This window comes from Glycine max, chromosome 16, assembly GCF_000004515.6.
Source record: "Glycine max cultivar Williams 82 chromosome 16, Glycine_max_v4.0, whole genome shotgun sequence".
Classification (NCBI taxonomy): Eukaryota; Viridiplantae; Streptophyta; class Magnoliopsida; order Fabales; family Fabaceae; genus Glycine; species Glycine max.
Genome location: NC_038252.2, coordinates 2,354,592 through 2,382,027, shown reverse-complemented (window position 1 = coordinate 2,382,027; position 27,436 = coordinate 2,354,592). Strand labels below are relative to the sequence as shown.

The 27,436-nt window shown below is 32.8% G+C and overlaps 3 protein-coding genes and 1 non-coding gene across 8 annotated transcripts; 2 read left to right on the top strand and 2 right to left on the bottom strand.

Moving 5' to 3' along the window:
- The first annotated feature begins 1,246 nt into the window (after positions 1–1,246).
- Positions 1,247–18,212, top strand: LOC100784117 (protein TSS). Of its 5 annotated transcripts, none has more exons than XM_014768838.3 (26): positions 1,247–1,557; positions 1,720–1,789; positions 2,389–2,447; positions 3,171–3,263; positions 4,190–4,262; positions 4,406–4,690; positions 4,781–4,848; positions 4,925–5,056; positions 8,011–8,052; positions 8,226–8,750; positions 8,851–9,011; positions 9,508–10,024; positions 10,109–10,171; positions 10,266–10,367; positions 10,719–11,033; positions 11,449–11,541; positions 11,646–11,747; positions 11,868–11,972; positions 12,406–12,539; positions 12,846–13,029; positions 13,458–13,589; positions 13,867–13,979; positions 14,550–14,631; positions 15,403–17,675; positions 17,822–17,875; positions 18,034–18,212. In XM_014768838.3, exons 1-24 carry the CDS (start codon positions 1,333–1,335, stop codon positions 17,497–17,499), a joined length of 5,772 nt encoding a protein of 1,923 aa, XP_014624324.1. In that variant the 5' UTR covers positions 1,247–1,332; the 3' UTR covers positions 17,500–17,675; positions 17,822–17,875; positions 18,034–18,212. The 5 variants fall into 5 exon arrangements, with proteins under 5 accessions (XP_014624324.1, XP_040866669.1, XP_040866668.1 ...); XM_041010735.1 differs by having other exon boundaries at positions 3,168–3,263; positions 18,041–18,212; XM_041010734.1 differs by having other exon boundaries at positions 3,168–3,263.
- A 677-nt stretch (positions 18,213–18,889) lies between these two features.
- LOC100778214 (cytochrome b561 and DOMON domain-containing protein At3g61750) lies at positions 18,890–22,113 on the bottom strand. The gene is made up of 5 exons (XM_014768840.3): positions 21,495–22,113; positions 20,694–21,087; positions 20,020–20,306; positions 19,468–19,759; positions 18,890–19,331 (listed from the first exon to the last, which is right to left on the bottom strand). Exons 1-5 carry the CDS (start codon positions 21,717–21,719, stop codon positions 19,321–19,323), a joined length of 1,209 nt encoding a protein of 402 aa, XP_014624326.2. The 5' UTR covers positions 21,720–22,113; the 3' UTR covers positions 18,890–19,320.
- A 2,193-nt stretch (positions 22,114–24,306) lies between these two features.
- On the bottom strand, positions 24,307–26,259 carry LOC102665340 (uncharacterized). The gene is made up of 2 exons (XM_006598839.3): positions 25,973–26,259; positions 24,307–25,112 (listed from the first exon to the last, which is right to left on the bottom strand). The coding sequence occupies exons 1-2, from the start codon at positions 26,024–26,026 to the stop codon at positions 24,438–24,440; spliced, it is 729 nt and encodes a 242-aa protein (XP_006598902.3). The 5' UTR covers positions 26,027–26,259; the 3' UTR covers positions 24,307–24,437.
- Positions 26,260–27,101: 842 nt separating this feature from the next.
- TRNAA-CGC (transfer RNA alanine (anticodon CGC)) lies at positions 27,102–27,174 on the top strand. The gene has a single exon. It is a non-coding gene; the product is annotated as a tRNA-Ala (tRNA).
- The last annotated feature ends 262 nt before the right edge of the window (positions 27,175–27,436 follow it).

Genomic DNA, 27,436 nt, shown 5'->3' with positions numbered 1-27,436 from the left:
AAAAAATATCAAACCATAACAATACATATAATCGATTCCCTTTTTTTTAACCTATTTAACACTCTAATTCTACTTACCAATTTTCCCATTGTCATTACTTGGGATTGCAAATTTAAGCTGTTCAGAACGATTCTTTCCTTTATTAAACGTCTATTGCATTTAGAAGAATTTGAAACAGCCAAGACTTTGTTGTTGTCCATGCTAGTGCATCGTATCTCCAGAATGGGTGGACTTTGATGAAAAAAAAATGTGGCATATTTTCAATCCAAGCCTGTGCACTAAGAGCAAAATTCCTCCCGTTTTACTTCAGAATTTGTTGCAAAAATTAATAAAATCCCTATTTCTGATGCAAATTTCATCTTATGTACTAATATTACATATTGGTAGAATTGAACCTGAATTTTTTCAATAAAATTTGAGACCAAATTTCATGTATGAAAAAAACATAATTAAAAAAAATCTAATATGGTCAATTAAGTGTGTGTTTGGAAACTAGTTAAGAATTTTGGTTCAAGCTTTCTAAAATATTTTTCCACTCAAAGAGTACTAACAATACATTTTTTATATATATTCCTTAAAAACACTCTTACTTGTGCATTAAAATTTATTTAAAACTATAAAATCAGATGAAAAAAAGTCATTAAATACGATATAAAATCCACAAAATCTTATGTTTTTTTTAATAATTTTAACCAATAAAAAATATATTCAAAAGAATATGTTCATGTGTTTTTAATATTTTTTCTACTTTCTTAGACACCAAATGTGGTTGGAGAAAATTGTTTCTCCTTGGACGGGATGCAATGTTTTATCAAACATAGACTATGCTATCTTATGGAAATTAATCATGTTAAAAAATAGTAAATACTTTGCATTTATAAATGGTAAAAAAAAAAAATGTATCTTAGTGTTACAAAAAATATCTTAGGCTATCCAAGTTCTGAATTGAAATTTACAAAGCGTAGACTGTGGACCCTATCCATGCTGCGGTCCCCTCTTGACCTCTTCCAAACGCCGCAGCTACTGGATTCCCAAAATCCAAAATAAAAAACCCTTCAGTAGATTATTATTCACTAAAATTCACCCAAAAAAATAAAAATAAAAATAAAAATAAAAATAAAAATATTATTCACTGAATAATCTTTTTTTTAGAACAGAAAAATAATAATACAGAGAGAGCAAATTGATAATTAAGCTGTATAAGCAAGCTGCCATAAAATGCCAATTTATCACTCTGACCGTTGAATCTCAGCCCTTCCTTCCTTATCATACAAAACCTCCCATCTTATATCTCTGCTTTCCCTCTGCCATTTTGCTTCCTCCTTCTAGTGGATGAAACCAACCTTCTCTTATGAACATTTCACTTCATTCTGCTCCCTCCTCCCTCTGAAACCTCTTTCTCTGCCTCATTTTTATACCTATCTATTTCATAATACATCTTTGGGTTATATACCCAACAATGCATTAAGGGTCTTTTTTTTCTTCTTTTCTCTCTTATCCAATCATCCAAGTCCTATAAAAAGCATCTATATATATATATATATTGATATTGCTTTGGTAAATTCTCTTGTAGCTATGCTGAATTTTGATTCATGTATCGTTGCCTTATGTATAATGTTTAATAATCTGTTGTATTCAATTGATTAATAACTTGTGCTTCTTCTGTGTGTACTTGGTGCCAGAACTTTGATTTTTATTTTTTTTTCAATTCCCCAAAAGGAGTGGAAAATGGCACCAAGAAACAGTCGCGGAAAGCCCAAGGGAGAGAAGAAAAAGAAGGAAGAAAAGGGTAACGGAATTCTGTATCTATTAGTGTTTCTTATCGTTTTTACAGAAGCTCTCTCGTTCGCCTTATCCGAAAAGCTGAAGTGCATTGATTTTAGTTTTATAAAAGAAACTCCATTCATTTTACCTTCTCTTGGAAAAAAATTATCCCGTAAATTGATTTTAACTTATCGGATAAACTTAATTCATTTTATATCTTCTTGTTTTTTTTTGTCTTTCTATAAGAGGTTATAGAAAGTTTATTGTTGTATAAGAATAGGGTAGTAAAATTCTATATCTGAATGATTCTTCTATAATTTTTTTTAATAGAAACTCTCTTGTTCAACTTATCCAAAAACTCAAGTGTATAAATTGTTTTTAGTTTATAAGATAAATTCATTTTTTTTCTTATCCTCTGAGTGTCTATTGGAGAAGTTTATCCTGTAAGTTGATTTTAACTTATGGGATAAACTTAATTCATTTTATCTTCTTAATTTTTTTCCTTCTACAAGTGCCTATGGAAACTTTATCCAAACATATTCATATATAAACACTTTCTTAGAACTTGTTAAAATAGGACAGGTGGTTTAATTAACTTGATTGTTTTTCTTTTCTGATTTGTAGTTCTTCCGGTTGTCATAGATATCACTGTGAAGCTCCTCGATGAAACTCATGTTCTGAAGGTTTGTTGTGTTTATTTAGGGAGAAGGATTGAGAAATAAGGGTTAATTTACTACTTGTCATGGATGCTTATTTTTTGTGTGCATTGACTAGTTATTGGCAACAAACTTGTCTGCATTTTGTTATGATTCTCATAAGTATCTTTTATTTCAAGATTGTACTACCTGTCAGTGCTGAACTTTGTACCATGTAGATTATTATTATAATTATAAGATTACATATAAGTGGCGACCATTGGCTCACTTTTCCATTTGAAAATTCTTATTAGCTATATTTAACTATTGTTTCAACTTACCATCATTTACTCTGTTGTGGGGGCATAACAACCACCAAAAGTCCTGTTTCTAAAAATGTGCTACGCGTTCTTGCTCTGGTTTATTTTTGTGTATCACACGTGGATGTGTGTACTTGTTGCATAATGTCGTTGAGTACTAGCGTTTGGCTTTGAAATATCAATTTTTCAGTATAAACATTTTGACAAAATATAATTGTGTTGATCGATTTTCAGGATAACAACAAATCCAGCTTGAAAATCTAATCCTATTACGTGTGGCTTGTATTTAGGAAACTTTTATATACTTTGAAGATGTGTTTTTTATTTTATTTTATATATATTTCCATTTCCAAGTTCTAGCTCTCACGACTTTATTATTGTTTTTTATTCACATAAATTGATGCAAAATGCAAATTTAAATGGTTTATTTATTTTATAAATTTTGAAGCAGGGAATATCAACGGACAGAATTATAGATGTTCGTCGTCTTCTATCGGTGAATACGGAGACGTGTTATATCACAAATTTTTCCCTGTCGCATGAGGTAAACTGTATACCATTAATAATATTAATAATTAATAAAATAACAATTCAAATTATTTTAATTTCTAGTTTTCAAGTATTTTTTGTACCCATTTGGAACTATAGTTGCGTGGTTTCTTTACGCACTTTGAATGTCAACATGTTTGATTTCTCTTTGACAAGCTTAGACATAGGTACCCAATAGAAAGCAAAGATAGTCATCTCAATAAACATACAACACAAAAATGAAATCGGTACATTTGGTATTTGGTTTTGGTAATATTAGGTGACGAATTCAATCCAAAAATCAACAAATGAATGTAGACCTCATAAAAGTGTGAATGACAACCTTTTTTTTTTGTTTTTCCAAAAGTATAAAACAAATAATGAATTATGCATAGATAAATTTTAGAAAAAAAAAATAGGATTGTCCAAGTTTGAATTTCAATATAAAAATACAACTCATAGTTTTTGCTCTGTAAATATTGTTGAAATTGAATCGAAAACTGAACTATCTACTTTTTAAAACTTAATCGGTTAAATTATGTGAAGGTTTCACGGCATTGAATGGCATCACAACACACACAATTTATGTAAAATAACAAAAAAAAATACATACTAATTTTACGTAATATAAAAAACTGTTAGATTATAATTTCATAATTAATCAATATTTGACTAATTCAAGTAATTTACCTTTTAATTTGTGTAAAAAAATCAGTTTTAAAATTAAATCATAATTAAATATAAATAAAGTTTAAATTAAAATATATTAACATTCAATCACGAATTATCATTTATTAATTCTAAATGAAAATTAAATTCTTGAATATATGTCCAAATAACTTATTTTGATGATATTTAAGTATTTAACTTGATCTAACAACCATGAATAGTTATATTTTAAATTTATATTTTCGTAACCAAACCCTTTTTCTATCAATACAGGTAAGAGGGCCACGTCTGAAGGACACGGTGGACGTGTCCGCACTGAAGCCCTGCCTCCTCACTTTAGTTGAAGGTACTAGTATATTATTATTAATAAATTAATATTAATATCGTTCTTTTTTTATTTAAACAAAAAAGAAAAAAAAACTATTCATTACGACGTCGTTCCGTTCATCTTGTTCCCCATCTTCGTTTTCTTAAATTTTTCACGCGCAGAGGATTACGATGAAGACCGAGCAGTGGCGCACGTGCGAAGACTCCTCGACATCGTCGCCTGCACCACGAGCTTCGGTCCGTCGTCTCTGCCGCCGCCGAAGAATGATTCTGGCACCGTCCCGAAGTCCGGCAAGCCTGAGGCGCCGCCGGCGAAGCAATCTGCGAAAGATGCGGAGGCGGCGGCGGCTACGGTGGACATTGAAGGCGAGATAAGCCACTCGTGCCCTAAGCTGGAGAACTTCTACGAGTTTTTCTCTCTCTCACACCTCACTGCACCAATCCAATGTACACTACTAGTCTCTTTGTCAGTTTTTAATTAATGGCATTTGCATGTGTGAAATGTGAATGAGGGAGTGTGCGAAACGATGCATGCAGATGTGAAGAGAGGTTCGAGGAGGCGCGTGGAGGAGATTTTGGAGGAGGATTATCTGTTCTCGCTGGATGTGAGGATTTTTGTTTTTGTGCAAGGCGCGTGTGAGGAAGGTAAATTGACGAGCGCGTGTGTGTGTTGTGGTGCAGGTGAAGGTGTGTAACGGGAAAGTGGTGCACGTTGAGGCATGCAGAAAGGGATTTTACAGCGTTGGGAAGCAGCGGATACTGTGCCATAATCTGGTTGATCTCTTGAGACAGCTTAGCAGAGCTTTTGATAATGTAAGTTCTCCTTTTCCTTCTTTTCTTTTATTATGGGAAATGCTGAATCAGTCATTCAGCTTTGGGTGTTATTCATGAAAGCTCCACATGACTGTTTAAGTTTTTCTTTTTGCTTTTTTTTATCACTTCTAACAAAAATATATATACTAATTAATAATATATATACTACTTCCAGTTAAAAAATAAAATAAATAATATATACCAATTAATAAATCTGATAAATGATATCCTAAAAAAATGAATGATATCTTTATGAATTTCCTTAAATTGTTATTACCTAAACGAATTATAAGTTATGTATTATTATAAGTCTTATTATTTATGTATCTATTTACTAATTATTAACATCAATTATTATTAACATTATATTATAAGCATATTTATATAATTTTACCATTTTTAATTATTATTATATTTTGAGTTTGTTATTTTCTTTCCTGTGAGTTTTGTTTGATTGTTATTGTGTTTGTGATGTATTTGTTTTTGTCGTGGGACTATACTGTGAGAACCTTGGAGATGTAATTTTTGTTAAGCACTTATTTTGCTATTTAATATATTTACCATTACAAAAATTGTGTTTGTGAGACCAAATTCTCTTTCAGAACCTGGAAAAAAAATCCAAGTTATTAATATCTACATGCATTTTTTTTTTTGTATAATTTAAAATAAAAATTAATTTTTATATTATGTGTAAAACTAATAGATAATTTTACACAAATTTTAGCCCCCTGATGGTTTTCAGGATCGGTCCCGGGTTAATAGTATCATTAAAGTGATAGATTGAGGTTTAAGAGTTGAATGAAGAAAGAAAAGAAGGAAATTAGAGATCTATGGTCGGTCGGATCTCTTTATTAATAATCTAACAAAAATTAATAACTAACATTAACTGATAAAAAAAACTTAAGTCATACAATTTTTTTTTAATCTTGAACTACTGTAATTGATGAATTACACTTTGAATGACTTATTTGCAATTTTCTTAGTTTCAAGACTAATATAATATGACAGCGTTATACACTTCTATAGACTAAAATAACAGTTTACTCGAATTTTAATTATTTTGTGCTTAAACTAGTTGTAGTGAATATACAATTTGATGTTTAAAAAATAGATTTAACTACATATTTATTTATTTTAGTTTGGATAACATGTGGTTTATTTATTTAATTTTATTAATGAATTAAATTTTTCTAATTTTAAAATTAAATAAATTTTATTTTTCATTATTTTTTTATCTGAAATTCTTATTTTCTATTTAATTATTTAAGAGTTTATAATTAATTGTGATTTGAAACAATTTTAAAAGTGAAAACTTAATGAAATTTGAAAGAGTTTATAGAATATGAAATTGGGATATAAGGAAGATAAAATTTGATGTGAAGGTCTTACGTAAAAGAAAAATAATGAAAATATCAAAATTACTTAATTTTAAAAATAAAGATACTTAATTGAGTAAAAAGTTAAAAAATCAAATTCATACACGGTCAACTTTAAAAGTGTAATCAAGCTTAAAAAAATTATTTGTGTTGCTTTTATCTCTCAAAATTTTCATTTGTACAAAAGGAAATTTGTCAGTTCTCTGTAAAGCAAGATAGGTAGCGTGTGTGGTATTTTCTTTTCCTAATTTAAAATTTTCTAAAATAAAAATATGAAAAAACTGTTAAATCCAACATGCTTGCACTTCTCAGTTGCTTCATGAAATTTTGAAAAAAAAAATCTGTTTAAAGATAAAATATTTATGTACATTTTTTATTTTCATTTATTTTTAAGATTGAAGGAGAAGGAGTTTAACGTAGGAAAATGGTGAACATACATACCATTTTCGGGTGAATGAGTGTGGAACGAAAAAGAGATAAAAAGAAAAAAATAAAGGAAGACAGAAAAAGTGATTACCATGTCATGAGAAATGAAAAGAGCCATAGAAAAAAATGAGGTGAAATGATTTGAAATAGCTGGTCGATATGAAAATAATAAGAGGAGTGTTAGCGATACATTATTTATTATTGGTTAAAATTTATTAAAAATCATAAAATTAGGAGTGATGCTGATTAAATAAGTACTTAAGTAGTGAGACATATGAATTATTATTATTTTTAATAAATTTCAATCAATAAAAAAATGGTGTTCAAACAATCGTTTCTCTAATAATAATCTTTTAATATATGCCGCTACTGAAATTCTGAATGAATCTGGTTAGATTATTTTGCAGCAGCTATAAGTCACCATTAGCTTATTAATATTATAACAAGGGAGAGCACTGTACTGTATGTGAGTGTTGTAAACTTTGTGGTACCATGTTCAATTTCTATGAATAAAAAAAGTTTATTAATATATGTTAATATAATTAAATGATAAATAATTTTGTCTGATTTATTAAATAATTTATAAGTTTAGTATGGGTTTTCTTGGCTGAATGTATTTTTTTTACCCTGCTACATGAGCGTAATATGCTACTTCTAAGTGAAAAAATATTATGTATTGACAATGTCAATCAATCACAAATCATTATTAGTTATAAGTTACATTGCCAATTTAGAGAGAAATTTGGATTAACTTAGGAAACTCATTAATAGTTTAAGATGAATGTTAAGAATACATTCTTTAAAACATTCTTTCTAATATACATTTTGTTATTGGTTAAGATTTATTGAAAATCATAAAATCATGAGTAGAGTTCATTAGATAAGGAATGAGACTCACAATGTAGTGATTCTAGCTAATGATAAAAACTGTTTTTAAAAGAATGTGTAAGAAAGTATGTTGCTATTAGTTTATTGTATGTTTAGAATTTGATATTCAATAAAGTATGGGAGACCAAGAAAAGGTATAGATGTGCAATAAGATGAAATTTCAAGTTCCCAGTTTCAACATTCCCATTGACGGTACTATATGTTTAATGTGCTTTACGTTAGTCATAACTCATTAAAATTTACAATTTTACTCTTTAATTTCAGGCTTTCGATGATCTCTTGAAGGCATTTTCAGAACGTAACAAGGTATTGGGAAACTTTTTGGCTCGTCTTCATTTTTTATTCATTGCACAAAATTTGGTATAACTAACAAAAAGAACCAGAGAACATGTTTGACTTCTATTGTTCCATGTAAATCTTGTTCACTGTCGTCAACATTGTATTTATTTGTGCTCTCTGCCCCATTTTTTTGTCTTCAGTTTGGGAATCTCCCATATGGCTTCAGAGCCAACACGTGGCTTGTTCCTCCTGTTGCTGCACAATCACCCTCATATTTTCCTCCTCTTCCCGTGGAGGATGAAATGTGGGGAGGGAATGGGGGTGGTCTTGGAAGAGACGGAAAGTATGATTTGGTTCCTTGGGCTAATGAGTTTTCATTTATTGCATCCATGCCTTGCAAGACAGCGGAAGAAAGACAAGTTCGTGATAGAAAAGCATTTCTTCTGCACAGCCTGTTTGTCGATGTTGCCATTTTCAGAGCAATAAAGGCCATTAAACATGTTATGGAAGAGCCGAATTTTAGCTGCTCAGTTGTAGAAAATAATATTATTTACACTGAGAGAGTGGGTGACTTGAATATCAACGTCTTGAAAGATGGTTCTGTTGCAAGCTGTAAGATTGATACTAAAATTGACGGAGTTGAAGCTACTGGAGTGAATCAAAAGGATCTACTAGAACGAAATCTAATGAAAGGAATCACTGCTGATGAAAATACTGCTGCCCATGTATGGTATTTTTATATAGATAAGATGGATTTAATTGGTCATTTAGGGTTGCTTCTTTTCCTTTCATGGAAATGACAAATGCTTCACATTTTATGCGCAGGATATTACCACTTTAGGTGTAATTAATGTAAGATATTGTGGTTATGTGGTCGTTGTGAAAGTTGAGGGAGGAGTTAATGAAAATGTTGACTCTCCATCTCAACAAAATATTGAATTGTTTGATCAGCCAGAGGGTGGTGCCAACGCACTCAATATTAACAGGTTCCTGAATCCTTCCACGTTACACACTTTCACTAGTTTATAACTTTTCATATTATTCATATCAGTTTGTTGTGCTCTCTCCTGTGGTCCTGCCCTCTTTCACTCTCCCTTTTATAGTATTGCAATTTTTATTAACTTGATCTATGACATGAGTGGGAATAATGTTTTTGAATGAAACCTTGTATAGTTTTGACATTTTTTCGTAACATGAATTTATGTTGGAAGTTTCTTTGTTTCTTTTGATGAAGTTTTGATCTTGCATTATTTTTAGATATATATTAATTGTTTTTTTCATTTTGTTAGTGTGAGTTGTACTCGTAGAAGATTTTGATCACTTATGTTTTGGTTCTAGATTTTATGGCTTTTATTTCCTAGTTATTTTTTAATTTTGAATCTGTTTCTAGATGTTCTTTCTTACTTTATAGTTGCTGTTTCAACTTCTTGTGGTTGATCAAATTCTTGTTCATCACATGACGTTGTTTCTTGTGCCTTGCAGTCTGAGATTACTTCTTCACAACACAACTTCACCAGAAAACAATAAACCAGTGTCTCAGATACAAACGTTTGAGAGTGAAGAGCTTGGTGCTTCTCATGCTTTTGTGGAGAAGCTGATTAAAGAAAATCTTGCTAAGCTTGAGGAAGAAGAACCAGGTATTGACTATTTTGTAAGATGGGAACTTGGAGCTTGCTGGGTACAACATTTGCAAGACCAAAATAATACAGAAAAAGATAAGAAACCATCATCGGAGAAGGCTAAGAATGAAATGAAGGTTGAGGGTCTTGGGAAACCCCTTAAAGCCCTAAAGAATTATAAAAAGAAATCTGATTCAAGCAATAATAATTCTGCAACTGAATATTCAAAGTTTAATCGTGAGGCTGAAAGCTCTCCATTGCCCTCTATTGAATCCCAACATGAAACTACAGAAGCTGAGAATGAGCTTGTTCTGAAAGGGATGCTATCTGATGAAGCTTTTACCCGATTAAAAGAATCGGGAACTGGACTTCACTGCAAGGTAAGCCTTCTAAGTGTAATGAAGTACTTTCAAGTTTTATAACAGTGAAAGTGTCTGAACCAAATCATGTCTTGTGATTAACAGTCTATGCATGATTTGATTGAGTTATCTCGAAAATATTACACAGACGTTGCTCTCCCAAAATTGGTAAGGATGGAATTTTATTTGGTTGATTGTTTGCAAGGCTTTTGGTTAATATGACTTTTGTGATCTTTATTATAGTCTTAATTGTGGAATACAGGTAGCCGATTTTGGCTCATTGGAACTCTCACCAGTTGATGGACGCACTCTAACTGATTTTATGCATACTCGGGGTCTACGAATGCATTCTCTTGGACATGTTGTCAGTGCTCTAAACTAATTCACTTTATTCAGCTGTGAACATCTTTAATAGGAAGCCATCTTTTCTGTCCTTACTGTCCTCTTTGTTGTTGAATTTTTTGTTCTGTTCCCAAACTTCTTCCACAGTCCAAGTTCATGAAATTCAATTGTTATTGTTTCATCAATATATCATAGGTTTACTAGTTCTGGAAATATGACCCTTTCTATTTGCATTGAAGTTTCTGCTTTTACTCTTCAAGTCTGCCACACATCTTATTAGAACATTGTGAGAGGGATTTTGTGTCTTAGGTTTAGAATCATTTATTAATATTTTTCAGGACTACTGATATTTGCCTTTTACTTTTCTTGATAGGTCAAGCTTTCAGAAAAGCTTTCACATGTCCAATCACTTTGTATTCATGAGATGATAGTTCGAGCTTTTAAGCACATCCTGCGGGCAGTAATTTCTGCTGTTGACAAGGAGAAAATGGCTTCATCAATTGCTGGTGCATTGAATTTGCTGCTTGGTGTTCCTGAAAATAGAGAATCAGATAAATCACGTGAAGTTCACCCATTGGTGTGGAAATGGCTAGAGTTGTTTTTGAAGAAGCGATTTGATTGGGATCTTAACAAGTTGAATTACAAGGACGTGAAAAAATTTGCAATTTTACGTGGCTTGTGTCACAAGGTAATGGAGTCTAAAAGTAGTCAATAGAATCCAATGTTCCTGTAGTATCTTGCTCTTGCACAATAGATTGTGTTGTTATAGTGCCATGCATTTGTATATTTTTTTAAGTCCTATTTTCTAGGAATTTATTTGACTAATTTTTATGAACTGAATTTTCTGCTTGAATATTGTCACTGTTGACATCTATGGAAGTATGGGTTTCAGTTTAACCTTCTTTGTGAAGTTGAAGTAGGCTCAAGTAGCTATATGGTGCTTGAGAATTTTACATACTCATATGCTACCTAGATGACCTTATCCACATAACTGTATTCACTTCTCATATGAAGTGGTTCATAAGACTCTTGTCTTAAATTCAGCAAACTCTTTCTGTCTCTCTCATTGACAGTTTGTTTCTTATCATCACTTTCTGTGTTAGGTGGGAATTGAGCTTGTTCCAAGGGATTTTGATATGGATTCCCCAATTCCCTTTCAAAAATCTGATATTGTCAGCTTGGTCCCTGTTCACAAGGTAACAAACAAGACATGTTGATCATAGGTTTTCTTGCATATTTCTTTGAAGTTGATTGAATAAATCCAAACTTTATACATAATGCTCATGCTGATACGTTGCAGCAAGCAGCATGCTCATCTGCAGATGGAAGGCAGCTCCTAGAGTCATCCAAAACTGCTTTAGACAAGGGAAAGCTTGAGGATGCAGTTACCTATGGCACAAAGGTATCTACGTCCAGAACCCTTTGTTTGGAAATCTTCAAAGTGTCGACAAGGTTTTTCAACAGTCTACACCTTTCATTTCAGAATTGTCGTTTGATATCTGCTATAATTCGTTGGTGACAGGCTCTTGCTAAGCTGGTAGCAGTTTGTGGTCCCTATCATCGGATGACAGCGGGAGCCTACAGCCTCCTTGCTGTAGTTTTATATCATACTGGAGACTTCAATCAGGTCTTATTTGTCTCATTTATGTTTTGGTAGTGGTGGACATTGTTTCATCAGAAACCATTATTTACATAATTATATTCACCAATAAAAAAATTCGACATTCTGTTGAAATTTTATCAAATGGAAGATAATTCAATTAAAAGTAGAGAAAGAGTAAAGTCCAGAGCAAACTACTGGTGAAACCTTTAAAAGGACCTGGCTCCATGTAATTTGGTTTTTAATAGTGCCCAATGGTCAATGACATTGTTTGGTCCATGTTATTGACACCATCCAATGGGATAAGGCTTGTTTGTTATTGTTTTATGAAATAGGCATTTTAATTAAATATTTCAGCCATTGTTTATTTGCACCTATGCCAAAATATCTTTTCTCTTTTAGATTTAGTAAAGTTTCTGGATTTGATTTCAATTCATCAAGTTTTTTACTTAAATCGCAGGCTACCATTTATCAACAAAAAGCTTTGGATATCAACGAGAGGGAGTTAGGTCTGGATCATCCTGATACCATGAAGAGCTATGGGGATCTTGCTGTTTTCTATTACAGACTTCAACACACAGAGCTGGCTCTGAAGTATGTTTTGCTCTTGTGCAATATAGTGATGTATAATTTTTCTTGAGTTTTTAAAGTTTAATTTGGTTTTTGAATTAATATAATACTTGCTTAATTGTTAATTTGAAAATGAAGAATTTATTCAGAGAGAAAATAAAGTTTACAAATTTGTTTTCTATGTGATGGGACAATGTAGATTTTCTTTTTCCTCCTTAACAGAAATTTATGTATTGATTAACACAGTGTAAAGATAGGTTTTGAAATATTGATTAGTTCATTTTAATTTTTCTTCTGATTTAGCGTTTTATTACTTGGATCTACAATCAGGTATGTGAAGCGTGCTTTATATCTTCTGCATCTAACATGTGGCCCATCTCATCCAAACACTGCTGCTACTTACATTAATGTGGCTATGATGGAAGAAGGTCTGGGAAATGTACATGTTGCTCTCCGATATCTTCACAAAGCTTTAAAGTGCAACCAAAGATTACTTGGTGCAGATCATATTCAGGTTTTATTTTATTCATTTTTTTGATTTTGCCAAATTATGAAGTTATATGATTCTTTATGCAAAATGTTGTACATAAATTCTCTTTTGAATGATTGTTAACAAGGAATTGTCGACAGTGGGATCCATATGAATTAGTGTGGTATACCCCTGGCAAAATAAATAAATAGTGAGATTAAATGGTAGATAATTTAAAAATTTGTTAGCTAGTTGGATAAAAAATGTTGGTTTTGCTTTAATATTAAAGGATGATATTTTCAGTACATGTTATAATTATTGTATTGATTTGAATTCATAAAAAAACTGAATCAGATCGTAAAGAAGTTACTAAAATAATAGGAACCTATGGGATTGATTTATATGTTTAATGAAACTTCTCATCTTTGTTATAACACTTAAACACTTGCATCTTCTTGGATCATCCTCTGCAGACAGCTGCAAGTTATCATGCAATAGCAATAGCACTCTCATTGATGGAAGCATATCCATTGAGTGTCCAGCATGAGCAAACAACTTTGCAAATTCTGCGGGCAAAACTTGGCTCCGATGACTTGCGCACACAGGTATACTGTCACAATAGTATGTTCTTTGTGCTGAAAACACTCATTGGTTTTGAATAAAAGGCTTAGGCAGCGACACAAAACTTTGTAATTATAAGTAATATAGTCTCACATAATGTTGTAAAATAGCGTTTAAATGATTTGTAACATCGTTATGGTTATATATATTGGCACTCTAGTCTCAATTTGTCTTTTTCTTAAAAAAATGATGAGGAATTATAACTGTTTGCATAATCTATAGTTTTTTTTATTTATTTACTTTTTTTTATAAATTTGGCAGGATGCTGCGGCTTGGCTTGAGTATTTTGAATCCAAGGCTTTTGAACAGCAAGAAGCTGCTCGAAATGGTACTCGAAAACCTGATGCATCAATAGCCAGCAAAGGCCATCTTAGGTATGGTAAAATTAACCTTGGCAATGTGGATCTGATACTTCATTGGCTAATTGTTGCATCAGGAAAAACTTCTCTCATGCATATTTTATTTGGTGTCTTTTAAGGAGCAACTCTCTTAAATTATCATATTAGAAATTGTATTATGTAATTTTTGTATGAAAGGTCGTGGTTGTTACACCCTTTGAGGTCTGCTGTTGATGACAGTTTTCAATACAGTTGCCTGGATGTTCTTATGGCTTGTATGAACTGCTCTCAATTTTGTTGACTTATAAAGAATTTTTTTCTGTACTTTTTATGCAATCATGGACATTTCATAAGACAATAGACATGGACACTGTACAGTCATAGAAACTGCTACAGAGCAAAATTTAATTTGTATGTGGCCCATAGAGTCACGTGCCTGAAACAGACACAACTATTTTATGTGTCTAACTGTCTATGGTTCATAGAGTGATATATTATCCTATTCACTTGTCAATATTGATATTTTGTACATATTGAGATATTCATATGATACAGTTATAGATACCTTTTGTAATGATTTGTTTTTATCTTCATTGAATTTTCCAGTGTGTCAGATTTGCTTGACTACATTAATCCTAATACTAAAGGGAGAGATGCAGCAGCAAAGAGAAGAAGCCAGATAACAAAGGTATGCTGCTGATTTACTGGTCTTGATAAGTTCAATTCATCAGTTTGAGTCTTCAAACAGTTATAAAACAGTGCCTGATTATTGATTACCATTGCCAACAGTCGGTTATATATGTCTTTTGATATAGCTGCAAGGGTTTGACTAGGGCATTATCAGGATTTGATTATGGAACTGTTGGTTGCCTTTGTTTAACTTGAACCCCTCTAAAGGGTATTTTATTATGGCTTGACTATTGATAAATATTCTTAAGCTTTAAGATCAAATGAACCAGAGTATTTGTCATCTGGGTCATAAGATCTCTTTCTCTGCTCTAAGCATTGCTTTTTACTTTGTGAGATACTGAGATGCAGGCACCAATAATCCTTAATTGTAAATCTGGTCAGCTACCCAGTTTTTGAAAAATAATAATGTACAGAATGAGTTGATAAAGGCAATAGAGTAGTGATAAAGGGTGACATTGTAATTTGTAAGGTCCAACTAAATCATCTTCTCTATTTTCATATTCTCTTTGTTCTCTTATAAAATGTAATTTTCAATAAATACAGAATGATCTTCAAGATTAATCCAGTCTGTTATAAGAAGGAAAAGAAGTAATTGGGAGATCATATACCTAATGGAACAATTATTTCTTGTCGCGGAACTGTTAGTCTTTATATCATTGTGAGAACTGGCTACTTGTGCTGCCGCCTACATTCACATCTCCTGGGGTGTAAATATACATACATAGACATACACACATGCATATATAATTAATTTTTTAATATTGGGCAGGTGAGAGCAACATCTTACCAGAATACTGGCATGTCAAGTTCTGATGAATCTTCAAAAGAAATTCCAAAAGAGGCTTCAGATGAAGAGGTACAAATATCCGAACCAGTAGGTAGTGCAGATTCTGAGCAGGAGAGCAACTCTGGACCTGATTTGGAACAAGCTATTTTAAAGCAAATATCGGATGAAAAGCTACAAATTTATGATGAAATCTTCTCTGAAGCACATGCTGAAGGAGAGGATGGATGGCAATCAGTTCAAAGACCAAGATCAGCTGGCTCATATGGCCGGAGACTGAAGCAGAGACGGGCAGCACTTGGCAAAGTTTATAGTTATCACAAGAATGTGGAAGTTGGCACAGAATCTCCTTTTGTAAGGAGTCCTAATCCGAATAGTAGGTATTATTTCTTGAAGAAACGAACAATTTCCCATGGGAGTTATACAGATGATCATACTACAAACATCACCCAAGGCAATAAATTTGGAAGGAAAGTAGTCAAAGCTGTTACATACAGGGTCAAGTCCATGCCCTCAACTTCAAAGCCTTGTGCAAATGAGACATTAGAAAATGGGGATAAGCTGCTCAGTTCTCTTCCAGAACCTGATCCAATTGATGCTAATCCAGTTAAGAATTCTAAAGTTAGTCTCGGAAAGTCTCCTTCATACAAGGAAGTGGCCTTAGCTCCTCCTGGGACAATCTCCAAGTTTCAGGTCTATAATCCTCAAAGTGAGATTTCTGTTAGCAGTGAACATGATAGTGGAAAACACGAAGAGGAAGTTGAAGCTAATAGAAATGTTGATGTTGATCCAACCCTGATAGAGGTAAATGATACAGTTAAAGAGAAGAATAATGATTCTTTATCAGATTCTGTAGATGATTCACTGGATGATACTGGAGTGGCTATTGAGGGGAAAGAAGAAACTGAGTTGATTGTTGCTGTGCAAGATAATTGTATGAGTGCTGAGGGGCAATCGGGAGATGTTAAGGCTCAAGGAGCAGTTGATAGCAGCATATTGATTCATGCAGTAGATGATCATGTGGATTCTTACAAGCAAGAACTTGATACAAGTAATTCATCTGGCAGTTTAGAACCTAGTGCCAATACAAATCCCATTTCTCAGGGTGGTGAGGATTTAAGGGTCAATGTATCACCATCAAGTCAGATTCGTACCGGGGGCATCCCATATAAGAAATTGTCTGCATCTGCAGCTCCATTCAACCCATCACCTGCCATTGCACGTGCTGCACCAATTGCCATGAATATGACTCTTCCTTCTGGTCCTAGAGCAGTTCCTGCAATTGGCCCCTGGCCAGTAAACATGAATGTTCATCCTGGACCTACTACTGTGCTACCCGCAGTTGCCCCAATGTGCTCCTCTCCACACCATGCATATCCATCACCTCCAACAACACCAAACATGATGCAACCACTGCCATTTATGTATCCTCCTTTTACTCAACCTCAATCAGTATCGCCTAGCAACTTTCCAGTCACTAACAGTGCCTTTCATGCCAATCACTTCACATATTTGAACCCCACAATATCTAAGTTTGGTCCCAGTGCTGTTTGGCCTGGTTGTCATCCTGTAGAATTTCCTCTTCCAGTACCTATTGTTGAACCAATCCCTGATCCCATTTCAGAGTCACAAGCTCTGTGTCATGGTTTGGAAAGTCCAAGTTCGGCTTCAGTTCTTCCTGAGGACATTGATAATATTGGGGATTCCAATCAAGTGGTAAAAACTTTATCATCAGAGATAAGTGAAGATGAAGCAGTGAGATCTGGTTCAGAAAGTATAAAAGAAAATGGTAATATGAATTTTCACGGGTCTGAAAATGCTGGGAACAAGCAACATCAAAACATTGCTTCAAATGGCAACTCTAGCAGTAGTGGAACTAACATGGATGGTGAGAAAACCTTTAGCATTTTGTTTCGGGGAAGAAGAAATCGAAAGCAGACTCTGAGAATGCCAATAAGTTTGCTTACTCGACCTAATGGCTCACAGTCATTTAAGGTTATTTATAACCGTGTGGTTAGAGGAAGTCATGCTCCCAAGTCTATGAATTTGTCTTCAAGTAAGGATTGTACAGCTACTTCATAATCCACAGTTCTTTGTTGTTACTAATGAAAAGTAGCAGAATTATTGTGGGTAAAGAAGATCTCATAATTTTGAACAAGAGAGATGTGGTATTTCGATCATTTCTGGAATTGAATTACAAAATGCCCTGTTGTATCAGCTCAAGTTTTATAGCTGCACTATCTTTTGGGAGGTTTCTGGTAGGTCTTCCACTTCCATATCTTTATATCTGCTGAAAGTTAACTTTATATATTTGAAATTTGAAGAAACTATGAATCAATGAACCCTTTTGACCATGCAAATCAGATTTGACTATCTAATCATTCAATTTCATGAAATATTGCAGATATATGTCTCTATTTAAGATGGAGGATTGGAGGTTTTTATTCATCAATATAAGGTATTATTTCACCGGCAAAAGTTAGAGCTTTTTAATTGCTTCCTTTTCCGCAGAAATTACAGTTTTATGTTTCTGGAACGCTCTGAAACCCATTTTTTTGGTTTTGCTTATATACGAAGTTTCCTGTGGAGCAGCATTCATGCTAATCTCTTGCTCAGTCTGCAGGTTCATCGCAGTCAGTTTCGGGGTTTCTGAGGTACCTTCAAGGTGAAAATTTGGTTCTCTACGTAGTTAGACAATTTTGATATGAATTACGGGACTGATGGATAGTTCTAATTATTATTTTTTTTGTAACAACATTATCAATGGCTTTGATAATTAATTTTGTTTAATTGTATATACTTTCTTACTTTCTTAATATGTTGTTAGTTAGGTAATAGTGGTTTTTTTTTTTGTTGTTGATTGAGTTGATATTTAATTGTTAAAATCGAAATAATGTGAACGAGCGTTACATTAATGAAAATCATTATTTCCTTAAATACATAAAGCCAAAAGTTTAGCCTATCACTCAGTATGTTGATTCTCAAGGACAGTCAAGGTAACTACTAACTTCCTAATATTACTTGAGGTGCGTATAGATTCTTCATTGTGACTTGTGAGTATATTATATGCACGAGTGGGTACGTAGGAGTGTACACGTCAAATTGCTTCGTACTCCTGATATGTACGATAAAATTTATAAGTATGAAATTAAGGTGTTACAAAAATCAAAGGAAAATTCGGTCCCTAATAATTTTTTATAATGGCATTAGATAACCTCTAATTATAAGTTTGTTTTGATTTATAATAGCTGTCAATCTTTAAACCAGGTATTTTAAACTTATTTTAGGTTTGATCTTTGTAAGTGACCGACTAATTGAGCGCACAACTTTATATCAAATTATTGATTGATTTTAAAGGTTTCACTGAATCAAATTGAAAATCTTTAGCAAATTGTATTACAGCTGGTAACGCGACGAACTTTGTGTGTTCCTGTCAAATCAGAGAGAGGGCTAACCGTCTTGAAGAAGGAGGTGAATGGATGTAATCTTGTCACTCAACCAAAAACAGTATTATTTTTAAATTCCAATACATACATCTCCAGAAAAGAAAAAAGGAGCTACGAATTACAAAAATGTAACTGTAAATAAGCTCATATGAATCGTAATTTACATTCTTGACCAAGCAACAGAAACCCTATGAAGAAAAAAGCAATAAAAAAGAATTCAATCTCGTGAAGTTGAGTGAGAAGGCCAAGCATGGATTGTCCAACTTGGCAACTTCTAGCTGGTTTATATTCGCATTTCCACCTATATGTACACCCAGAAATGGCACCAAGGAACATGCCAAAAAGAATTCAAATGATATGCCCATAACACAAACTTGAACCAGATTGTGATTTAACATGGGCTGGTTGTTTAATGGAACAATTGACAACGCTTGTGGAAGTGCAAAACAAGCAGCAATCACATTCCCCCTGCTTCATCAAAGTGGTATAAGAATAACATATAGATAGAACTGAAAACATTTTGCTTTTGAGCACCATTTTCACTGAACAGATGATATAAAAAAGGGAATGAAAAAGGAAAGAAAGTGCTTGATTACTCATTTACTTGGAAATGTAGCTCCTCCAACAGGATCCAATTGGAAGTTAGGAGGTAGAGAACGCATCTCTGATCTTTTCAAATAAGCCAATATTTCAAGAACAATAGCCGCAACAACCATAATGCCAAAAACGAATCCGTAGCCTATCTTCCAATCACTTCCTGCCCCCGCAGCTTGCATCCCCAACACTATGTTAATGGCTGCAAATACAAGTGCCATCCTTCCAAACCAACTGTGGTACCAATTCCAAAATTTTCGAATCTTGGAATCCTTGTTTGGTCTCAAGAAGAGTGCCAACACCTGAATTTAGCATAAAATCAGTTCAAATTGTACTCATCAGACATGAATAAAATAAGTTTTTATCCCTCAAAATATTTCGAAATATCAGTTTTGTCTCTATTAAAATTGAATACATTTTTAATCTTTACATTTACTCAGAAATACGTGCTTTTAGTCCACAATGAAAGACTAAAATCACATCACTTCTGGTAATTATAGTGACTAAAAACGCAGTAAATTTTTATACTGAAACATATTATGCTTATTGGCCAGTGACAAACCTGAAGAATACTTAGTACCAGAGCAAAGATGCCTATGCCTCTGTGAGCTGGTATATGGACTTGCATTTTGGAATAGAGTTGTAATCCAAGAATTACTGTACCAAGCCCAAATGTGAATCCTACAAACTGAATGATTGCATGGAGATAGAACCATAAGGGATCCTTGTGCCTGAAATATCTAGCAATAATAGCCCCTACAGGCAGGATTAGACCCCACCCTATTATAGCCAAAATTCCATGGTTCGTCCTCATCTGAATCAATTCACGGGATACAGGACCCGTAGAACCTGTCAAAGTATAGTTGATCAAGTTTCTGCTCTCAAAAAGTTATACATCATAAAATGCCATCATGCAGTTATATATGAATAAGACGTGTGTAAATTTTGTTGGATTAAAATATGGACTAATTCAAGTTTAGATCCTCCAAATAAAAGATCATTTCCTGTTTTAATTGCTGAGTAATTTTGTTAAATTAATATATGATTCTATAGTAGTATAGTACCATCATGTGTTTCACTGAAGTGAAATTTTGCTAAAAGGAGCTGAAGAGAATTATGTTTCTTAAAAAATTCGTTTGGATTTTGGAATTGAAAATAGCTTTCACTATGTGCAACAAATTATAAAATGACATATCTGCTGAACTGCTGTTAGAGTAATTGAGAATTGGTTTAGACCTGCAGAGAAGTCAAACACAATAGCTGTTTTGTCTTCATGCTTGGAGAGGTGGTGGTTCTGTGGATATTTGCTACCAAAAGCCAACAAAATTGGTTGTTTCTGAAATGGGGTTGTCATCTGCAACTGAAATGCCATATGAATTTCAGCTCCATTAGTCGCCACAGCCGAAGGGATATTATTGAGGGGGAGTTCACCTTTGTCTATTTTGACTTCTGATGACTTCCTACCCCTTAGGTAAAATTGCTTCATGTTTGCATGACCATGTTTGGTAATCCATCCCACCATTGCACTGGAACCAACCATCATTCCATCTCTAGAAAATCCAATTCCTACCCACCCTATTGTGTAGGGAGCAGATAATATGATAGTTGTTGTATCACCATTCTGGAAATACTGCAATAAAAAGATCACTACTAAACTAATTAGATTGTAAAGAGACAACCAAGTCATTCACAAATTAAATACTAACATACCCTAATGCTAGAGGCTCTTCGCTCAGCGAAGCTACAGGGAGGGTAATTGTAAGCTGTCTACATATGCAAAGAGACTATTTCTGGATTCAAGTCCATGACCAACCGGTCACTAAGGCACAACTTTACCGTTGTGCCAGGGCTCCGTTCACAAATTAACAAAACAAAAAGTTTCTTGCTAGATTTTAGATTTGGTTTGGTTGTCTAAGAAACAACAACAGCTCATGATGTACAAATTTTTTGTACTTGCATAACAAATGAGGCCAACCTGAACTAGATCAAAGTGAACTAAACTAGAACCCCCACAAGGAAACAACAAAATGAACTTACCCTCAATTCATAGGTGTGCCATACAGGTGTGCATATCATTTGGGACATATTCTGGTACGGTGGAGGGAGAAAACTTTGATAATTTGTGTTCTTGCAAGTGTTTTCTGCTGTAACACTTCCACTGACATCCCCCAATGCTGTGATTTTGAAAACCAAGACAAGATTCAGAACACCTAGCTTGACAAAACATGGCCATGTTTGAGTCCAAGATCTACTATTTGCCATTCATAGACACTTGGTTAAGTGAGATCCAAGAATAATAACAAAACTCACTAAAAAGAGAAGGAAATGTGAATAGGAAGACCTAGCAAGGAAGCAAAGACTTGAGAGATGATTAAGTCTCTTGCGTTTGAAGATTAAAGTTCGGTGGTTGTTGTGGGGTTTAGTGGTTGGTACAAATAGGTAATCATCACTCTGTTATATTCTTGAGAACTCAATATCAAGCATCATTTGTTTCTCTACCTCAAAACATTTTTTTTTCTTCCTGTTAAGACATCATTTTCCATATTTATTCATTCTCCAATGTTACACGTTCAAGTGTTTAATACTTTCAATCACAAGAATGGAAGTAATAATGGAACATAAAACTGCAATTTCTAAACAACGGGACTGCTTGTTCTGCCCAAATAGTCTTCTAGCAACTTGAACTACGGCATAAATAAAAGTTTAGGAGTTGGTAAATAATGAACTCTCATCTAAAAAGAACATGGGTTGAATTTCTGTTTCTACTGTGTTGTTAATATCTTGTTCAATAATATGTAAATATCTTTTTGTAAGTACATTTTAAATCTAAGATTTGTCCTAATTCTAATGAACTCTTAAAACTCAATTTCCTTAAACTTTTAGTCATAAATTAATAGAATAAAAGCTGATCTTACCCACAAAAGTAAAAAAAAAAATGTATATATGTTATTGACTTAATACTTATTTTTTTAATTGGAATTTCTCTTTATTAAATTAATTTTGGCGCATATGATGATTTTATTTGCAGCCAGACAAGATGAGTGGTCAATATTCAATAATGGTATTGTTACCCGTCAATATTCTTCAATTATTTTTGTCGTTTTGGTTTTTTATAACAACGAATTATGATATATGTATATGAGTATCCCCAAAAAAAAAATGAACGCATGTGTCGGTAGTTCATTTCATTCCTTTTTTTATAATGAGGAAGACAAACGTTGAGCATTATGAAACAGTTTTTTTTTGGTGCATTATTTTCTTTGTTACATCAAACAGTTTAAATAAACTTACTAAAATATTTATATGAGAAGAAAATAAATGAATTAAATTTCGTGTATTTGTTAAAATAATTTTAAAGCTCAGTTGTCTAACTTCTCTATAGCCACCTATAAACTTATTGAATTCAGCCAAAAAAAAAAGAACCTATAAACTTATTGAGCTCATCATGTCTGTCTTAAAAATGTATTAATAATACCAATTAGTAATTGGTTTTGAGTAGTACTGAATTCCATAAGTTAATATGGTTAAGTAAAATATCAAATTTAAATCTTATAAATGAAAAAAAAATAACTAAAAAGAAAAATCTCATTAAAAATGATTAGGCATATTTTTTAATAAATTTTAATCATCCATGAATTCTCTATAATAATAACATGTTAAAACATGTATTAACAATAGGTTCTACAATTGAAAAGCTCTCATGAGCTAGAGACTAATCCAAACTGCTTGCCTTTTAAGATTTATTTCTTTCTAATAAAAGAGAACACAACAGCAATAGCAATAGAAAAATTAAATACCTACTTTTTCTTAGGACAGAAAAAGAAAGGAAAACAGGGGAGGCTTTATACGGAAAGCAAATGCTTCTCCCTGCGTTTCTTTCTTCTTAACATGATTTTTTTTTTCTCATTTTTCTGCATTTTGACCTCAAATCCTTTACATTTAGGAGAAATAGAGGTCAAAGGCTAATGCTTTGAGTTGAAAAAAGAAATACCCATTCTTGAAAATTTATCTATTTAGGATTCTTTGAGGTAAGCCATTCATGAGAATCATGAGATTTGAAATTTATTTTATGGCATTCGTGTGTAATGTGTGTGAGTATAAACTATAAAGTAGTAAGTTAAATTCCTAGATTTATTACTTTAAAACTCCTGGTCCTGAAAATTGGAGGCTTTAACAAATCTATATTAGTCATTCTTAGTAAGACTTCGAATAGATTTCTAAAGGCTCAATATTTATTTGTTGATGTTCAGATTAAGAGGAAATTGCTCCAACAGATCCTTTTAGAAGCATTGATAAAAATCAAATTGGTTCTTCATGGTAATAAGTATCAAATCTACTTAATAGCAATTTTTATATATGATTATTTTCTCTATGATGTCATGTAGAGAGGAAAAAAATAAGGTAGATGAAAATTAAAAGGGGCAACAGTGAGAAATAGAGTGAAAAGGAAACATGTTTGGTTGGAAAGAAATAAAGAAGAAATGAGAAGAGAGATAGCAAGATGAACAAAAATAGGTAAAATATTATTTATTTTACTCACAAGCACCTGTTAAACTATCCAAATCCAATTTGTAACAAGTTTTACCCACAGATATTTCCTGATACAGGTTTTTTCCACCATCTCCAATTTGGATGCATGTGAATAAATATACGGGAAAAGGTTGGAAGGTAAATGGATAAATGTTGGAATGCAACACACAAACTCACCATATTATCATCATTTAAGTATTGATGTTTATAAAAGATTATTGATTTAGAATTTAGATACACAGTAATTAGTGTGTCATCCTATATTTTTCAGCTGTACACAGGACATGCTCTATATAGTTCCTGACTAAGGCTAATGCACTTCACAGGCTCGGTATATTATTATTTCCTAGCAGCATGTCAAATACACATGAGTCATAATCATGACACCAAATACACAAGTTTTTTTTTTCTTTTTTCTTTTCAGTAATTGGAATCTGCTAAGTTAATTACTTAACTCCAGAACCAATCAACCTGAGGCACCCTGTATATATGTTCCTCACCACTCTCCTCATCAAATTTGGCAATCCATGAGCTCTTTCTCCTTTTCTTGCTATAATCTCCTTTAACACCAAATCTCATATTATTAGTGTTATCACTCTTGCTAATCCTAGTAACTTCCATGCCATTCCCTAAAGGATGCTTTAGAGATCTTACTTCTAATTTCTCATCCTTTCCTCTTAGGCACCATCTTATTCCTTTTTTGTCACCATCACCACCAACCATGTTCTTTGCGACCACTATTGATCTTGTGAGGTTAACATCTACCAAGTTGAGCAACCTTGCATAGTTTTCATTATCCTTGCAATCAACAAGAAAGAAATCAATGTTCTCATAGAAGGGTAGTAGCTTGGAGGGGTCTTCAGTTCTAAATTCAACTTGGTCTTTAAGCCCTGAGTTGTTGATAACTTGTTGTGAATCATTAAGGATTGACTCGGGTAGAATACACACCACTCTGCCTCCGGTTGGTCTTGCAGCAGCTGCAAGGGCTAAGGTGGTTAGCGATACGCAGGACGTCACTTCCACTATGAGTTTTGCTTTCATTCCTGCTGCTAATGCTGATAAAAATTCATTGCTTCCTGGATTTTGAATTCTCCATGTGCCGTATTGTCTTTTGTGATTGTTACACTGAAGAAATAAATGAAACATAATACTTGTTAAAAGCTTAGAATACCTGCCACAAATTAGGGAATTATGGACATTGTATAAAATTTCGCATGGCCCTTATGTGAAGGTGTCAATAAAAGTTCTTAGTAGCTTGATTACAAGAATTTGCAGATTGAAATTTAAATTAAGGTTTCGTAGATCAAACTATATGCAAGGCCAAAGAATAATGAAGGTCAATCCATTCCACAAAATTAAGGATTATTCTTTACATTAAATTCCTTTGTATATGATTAAAAAAAGAAGACAAATATTCTGTTTATTAATCGATCAGTTCATGCTTTATGGAAATTTTACAACTAATTATGGATTGATATACATCCATTTGATTAGAATTGAGTTTGTTAGAAATATTAGTCAACTGTTATTAGGTTGTTAGAAAAATTGTCAGCTCTAATATGCTCTGTGTAAAGATCATTTACATACTTTCATTGTTTCTTTTTCAAATCTATGAATTCAATGAGTTACGTCTATGAAAGTCCTTTATCATTCTTTGAGATCTATGATCTTTGGCCACATCAAATGAGAAATACTTACATTTCTTCTCACTTTTTTCTGATAATAATATAATTTTTATAAACAGTACCAATAAAAGCAAATAGTCCAGGACCCTTAAAAAAAGAAGCCCTATCACGGTATCATATACCGAAAAAAAAGAAGCTATAGAACAACATACAAGTAAAAGATGTGGAATGCCAATATAATTAAGGGGCTGTTTTACACATTTTTATGAAAAAAAAGGAAAAATTGTGAAGCAAATACAACATAAATTTATATCACCCTTGAATTGATAAAATGAAAGAGAGAAAGGTGAATATATATACCAGTTGAAGGGTATCAAGGTACGCCTTTGTGGCAGAGTTTGAAGACCATTCCATCACGAAAACCAACCAAGAATATTATAATTAACACAATAATATCCCAGAAAAATTATTTATGTGGAGAAATTTATTCCACAAGTCCAACTTGTGAATAGTAATTATTATTTCAGGTAATAAGGACCTAATAAGAAACTGAACGCAAACGAGGTCAATCGATCGAAGAAGCTAGCAACTCGTTTGATTGTATATATGGTTTTGTTTTGTTTGTGTTTTTTTTTTCTTAATTGTTTAATTTTTTACTAGTTGTGGAACTTATTTATATGGCAAGCGAAAAGGAATGTCTTGTGTTTGTGTGTGCGCTGTATCGAGGATTACGCAGAAAGCGTGGTCAAAGCGCGGAGAGGTTGAACCCGTGGCCATACATACAACGTAAGAGGTTGACTAGGTTTGAGGTTTCTGTTACGTTACGAGACTTCCATGCATATATTTGTGAATATTCATTCTTCTCTCCTAACCAATGGATTTACACATCATCATCAACAACTGCAAGATTCACGTTTGATTCGTTGCGGCAACATCACTAATCTATACATTGACCTATAACTGTATATTAATATTATTTACTTAATGCATAAAGAATATTAATTTTAATGAATATCTCAAAATGTTAGTACTTTGTCATGTATGTTTGGAATAATTTGTTTTGGAGATTTTTTCTTTTGTTAGATTTAAGGAGGTTTTTTTTTTTACTGTAATTTTTAAAATTATTTTGCTTGTGAAACCTCATTTTGTCATTAGCATTGCCTTGTTGAAACTAATGCTTGCAGAATGAATAGGGATATAGGATACGTGGTATATATATATAGGTATTTTCATTAGAAATTATATTAAATCAAATCAAAATATTATTTAAACAAAATTTCAATAGACTTTTAATTGTCAATCCATTGGTACATAATGCAATCTTTATAGTGAGAAAATAAAAGGACGTTTCGGACATAAGTACTAAAAAATATTGATATAACTCTTTTAACCAAACTAATCATCAAGTTGTAACAAAAAAGAGACAACTATCAAATATTAATTAGAAAAAGAAAGTTATTTATATAATTTCACCAACTTATTAACAAATGGGGGTGTAGCTCATATGGTAGAGCGCTCGCTTCGCATGCGAGAGGCACGGGGTTCGATTCCCCGCACCTCCATTGTATACTTTTAATATACATATTTATTAATTTTATTTTCATAAAGATCAATTCTGCGTGATGAAAACCTGCTTTCTGTGCAAGAAATCACTGGTAAACAACATCTATAAATGTGATCTGAAATTATACAACTTTGGTTTGAAGTAATTGCTTTGAAATTAGTACATCTATTTAATCATTCACTCGAGCAACAAAAATAATGTAGGGCTTGTTCTCATTCCCTCAATTCTTCCCAGCTTTTATATATTCTATGAAAGATGCT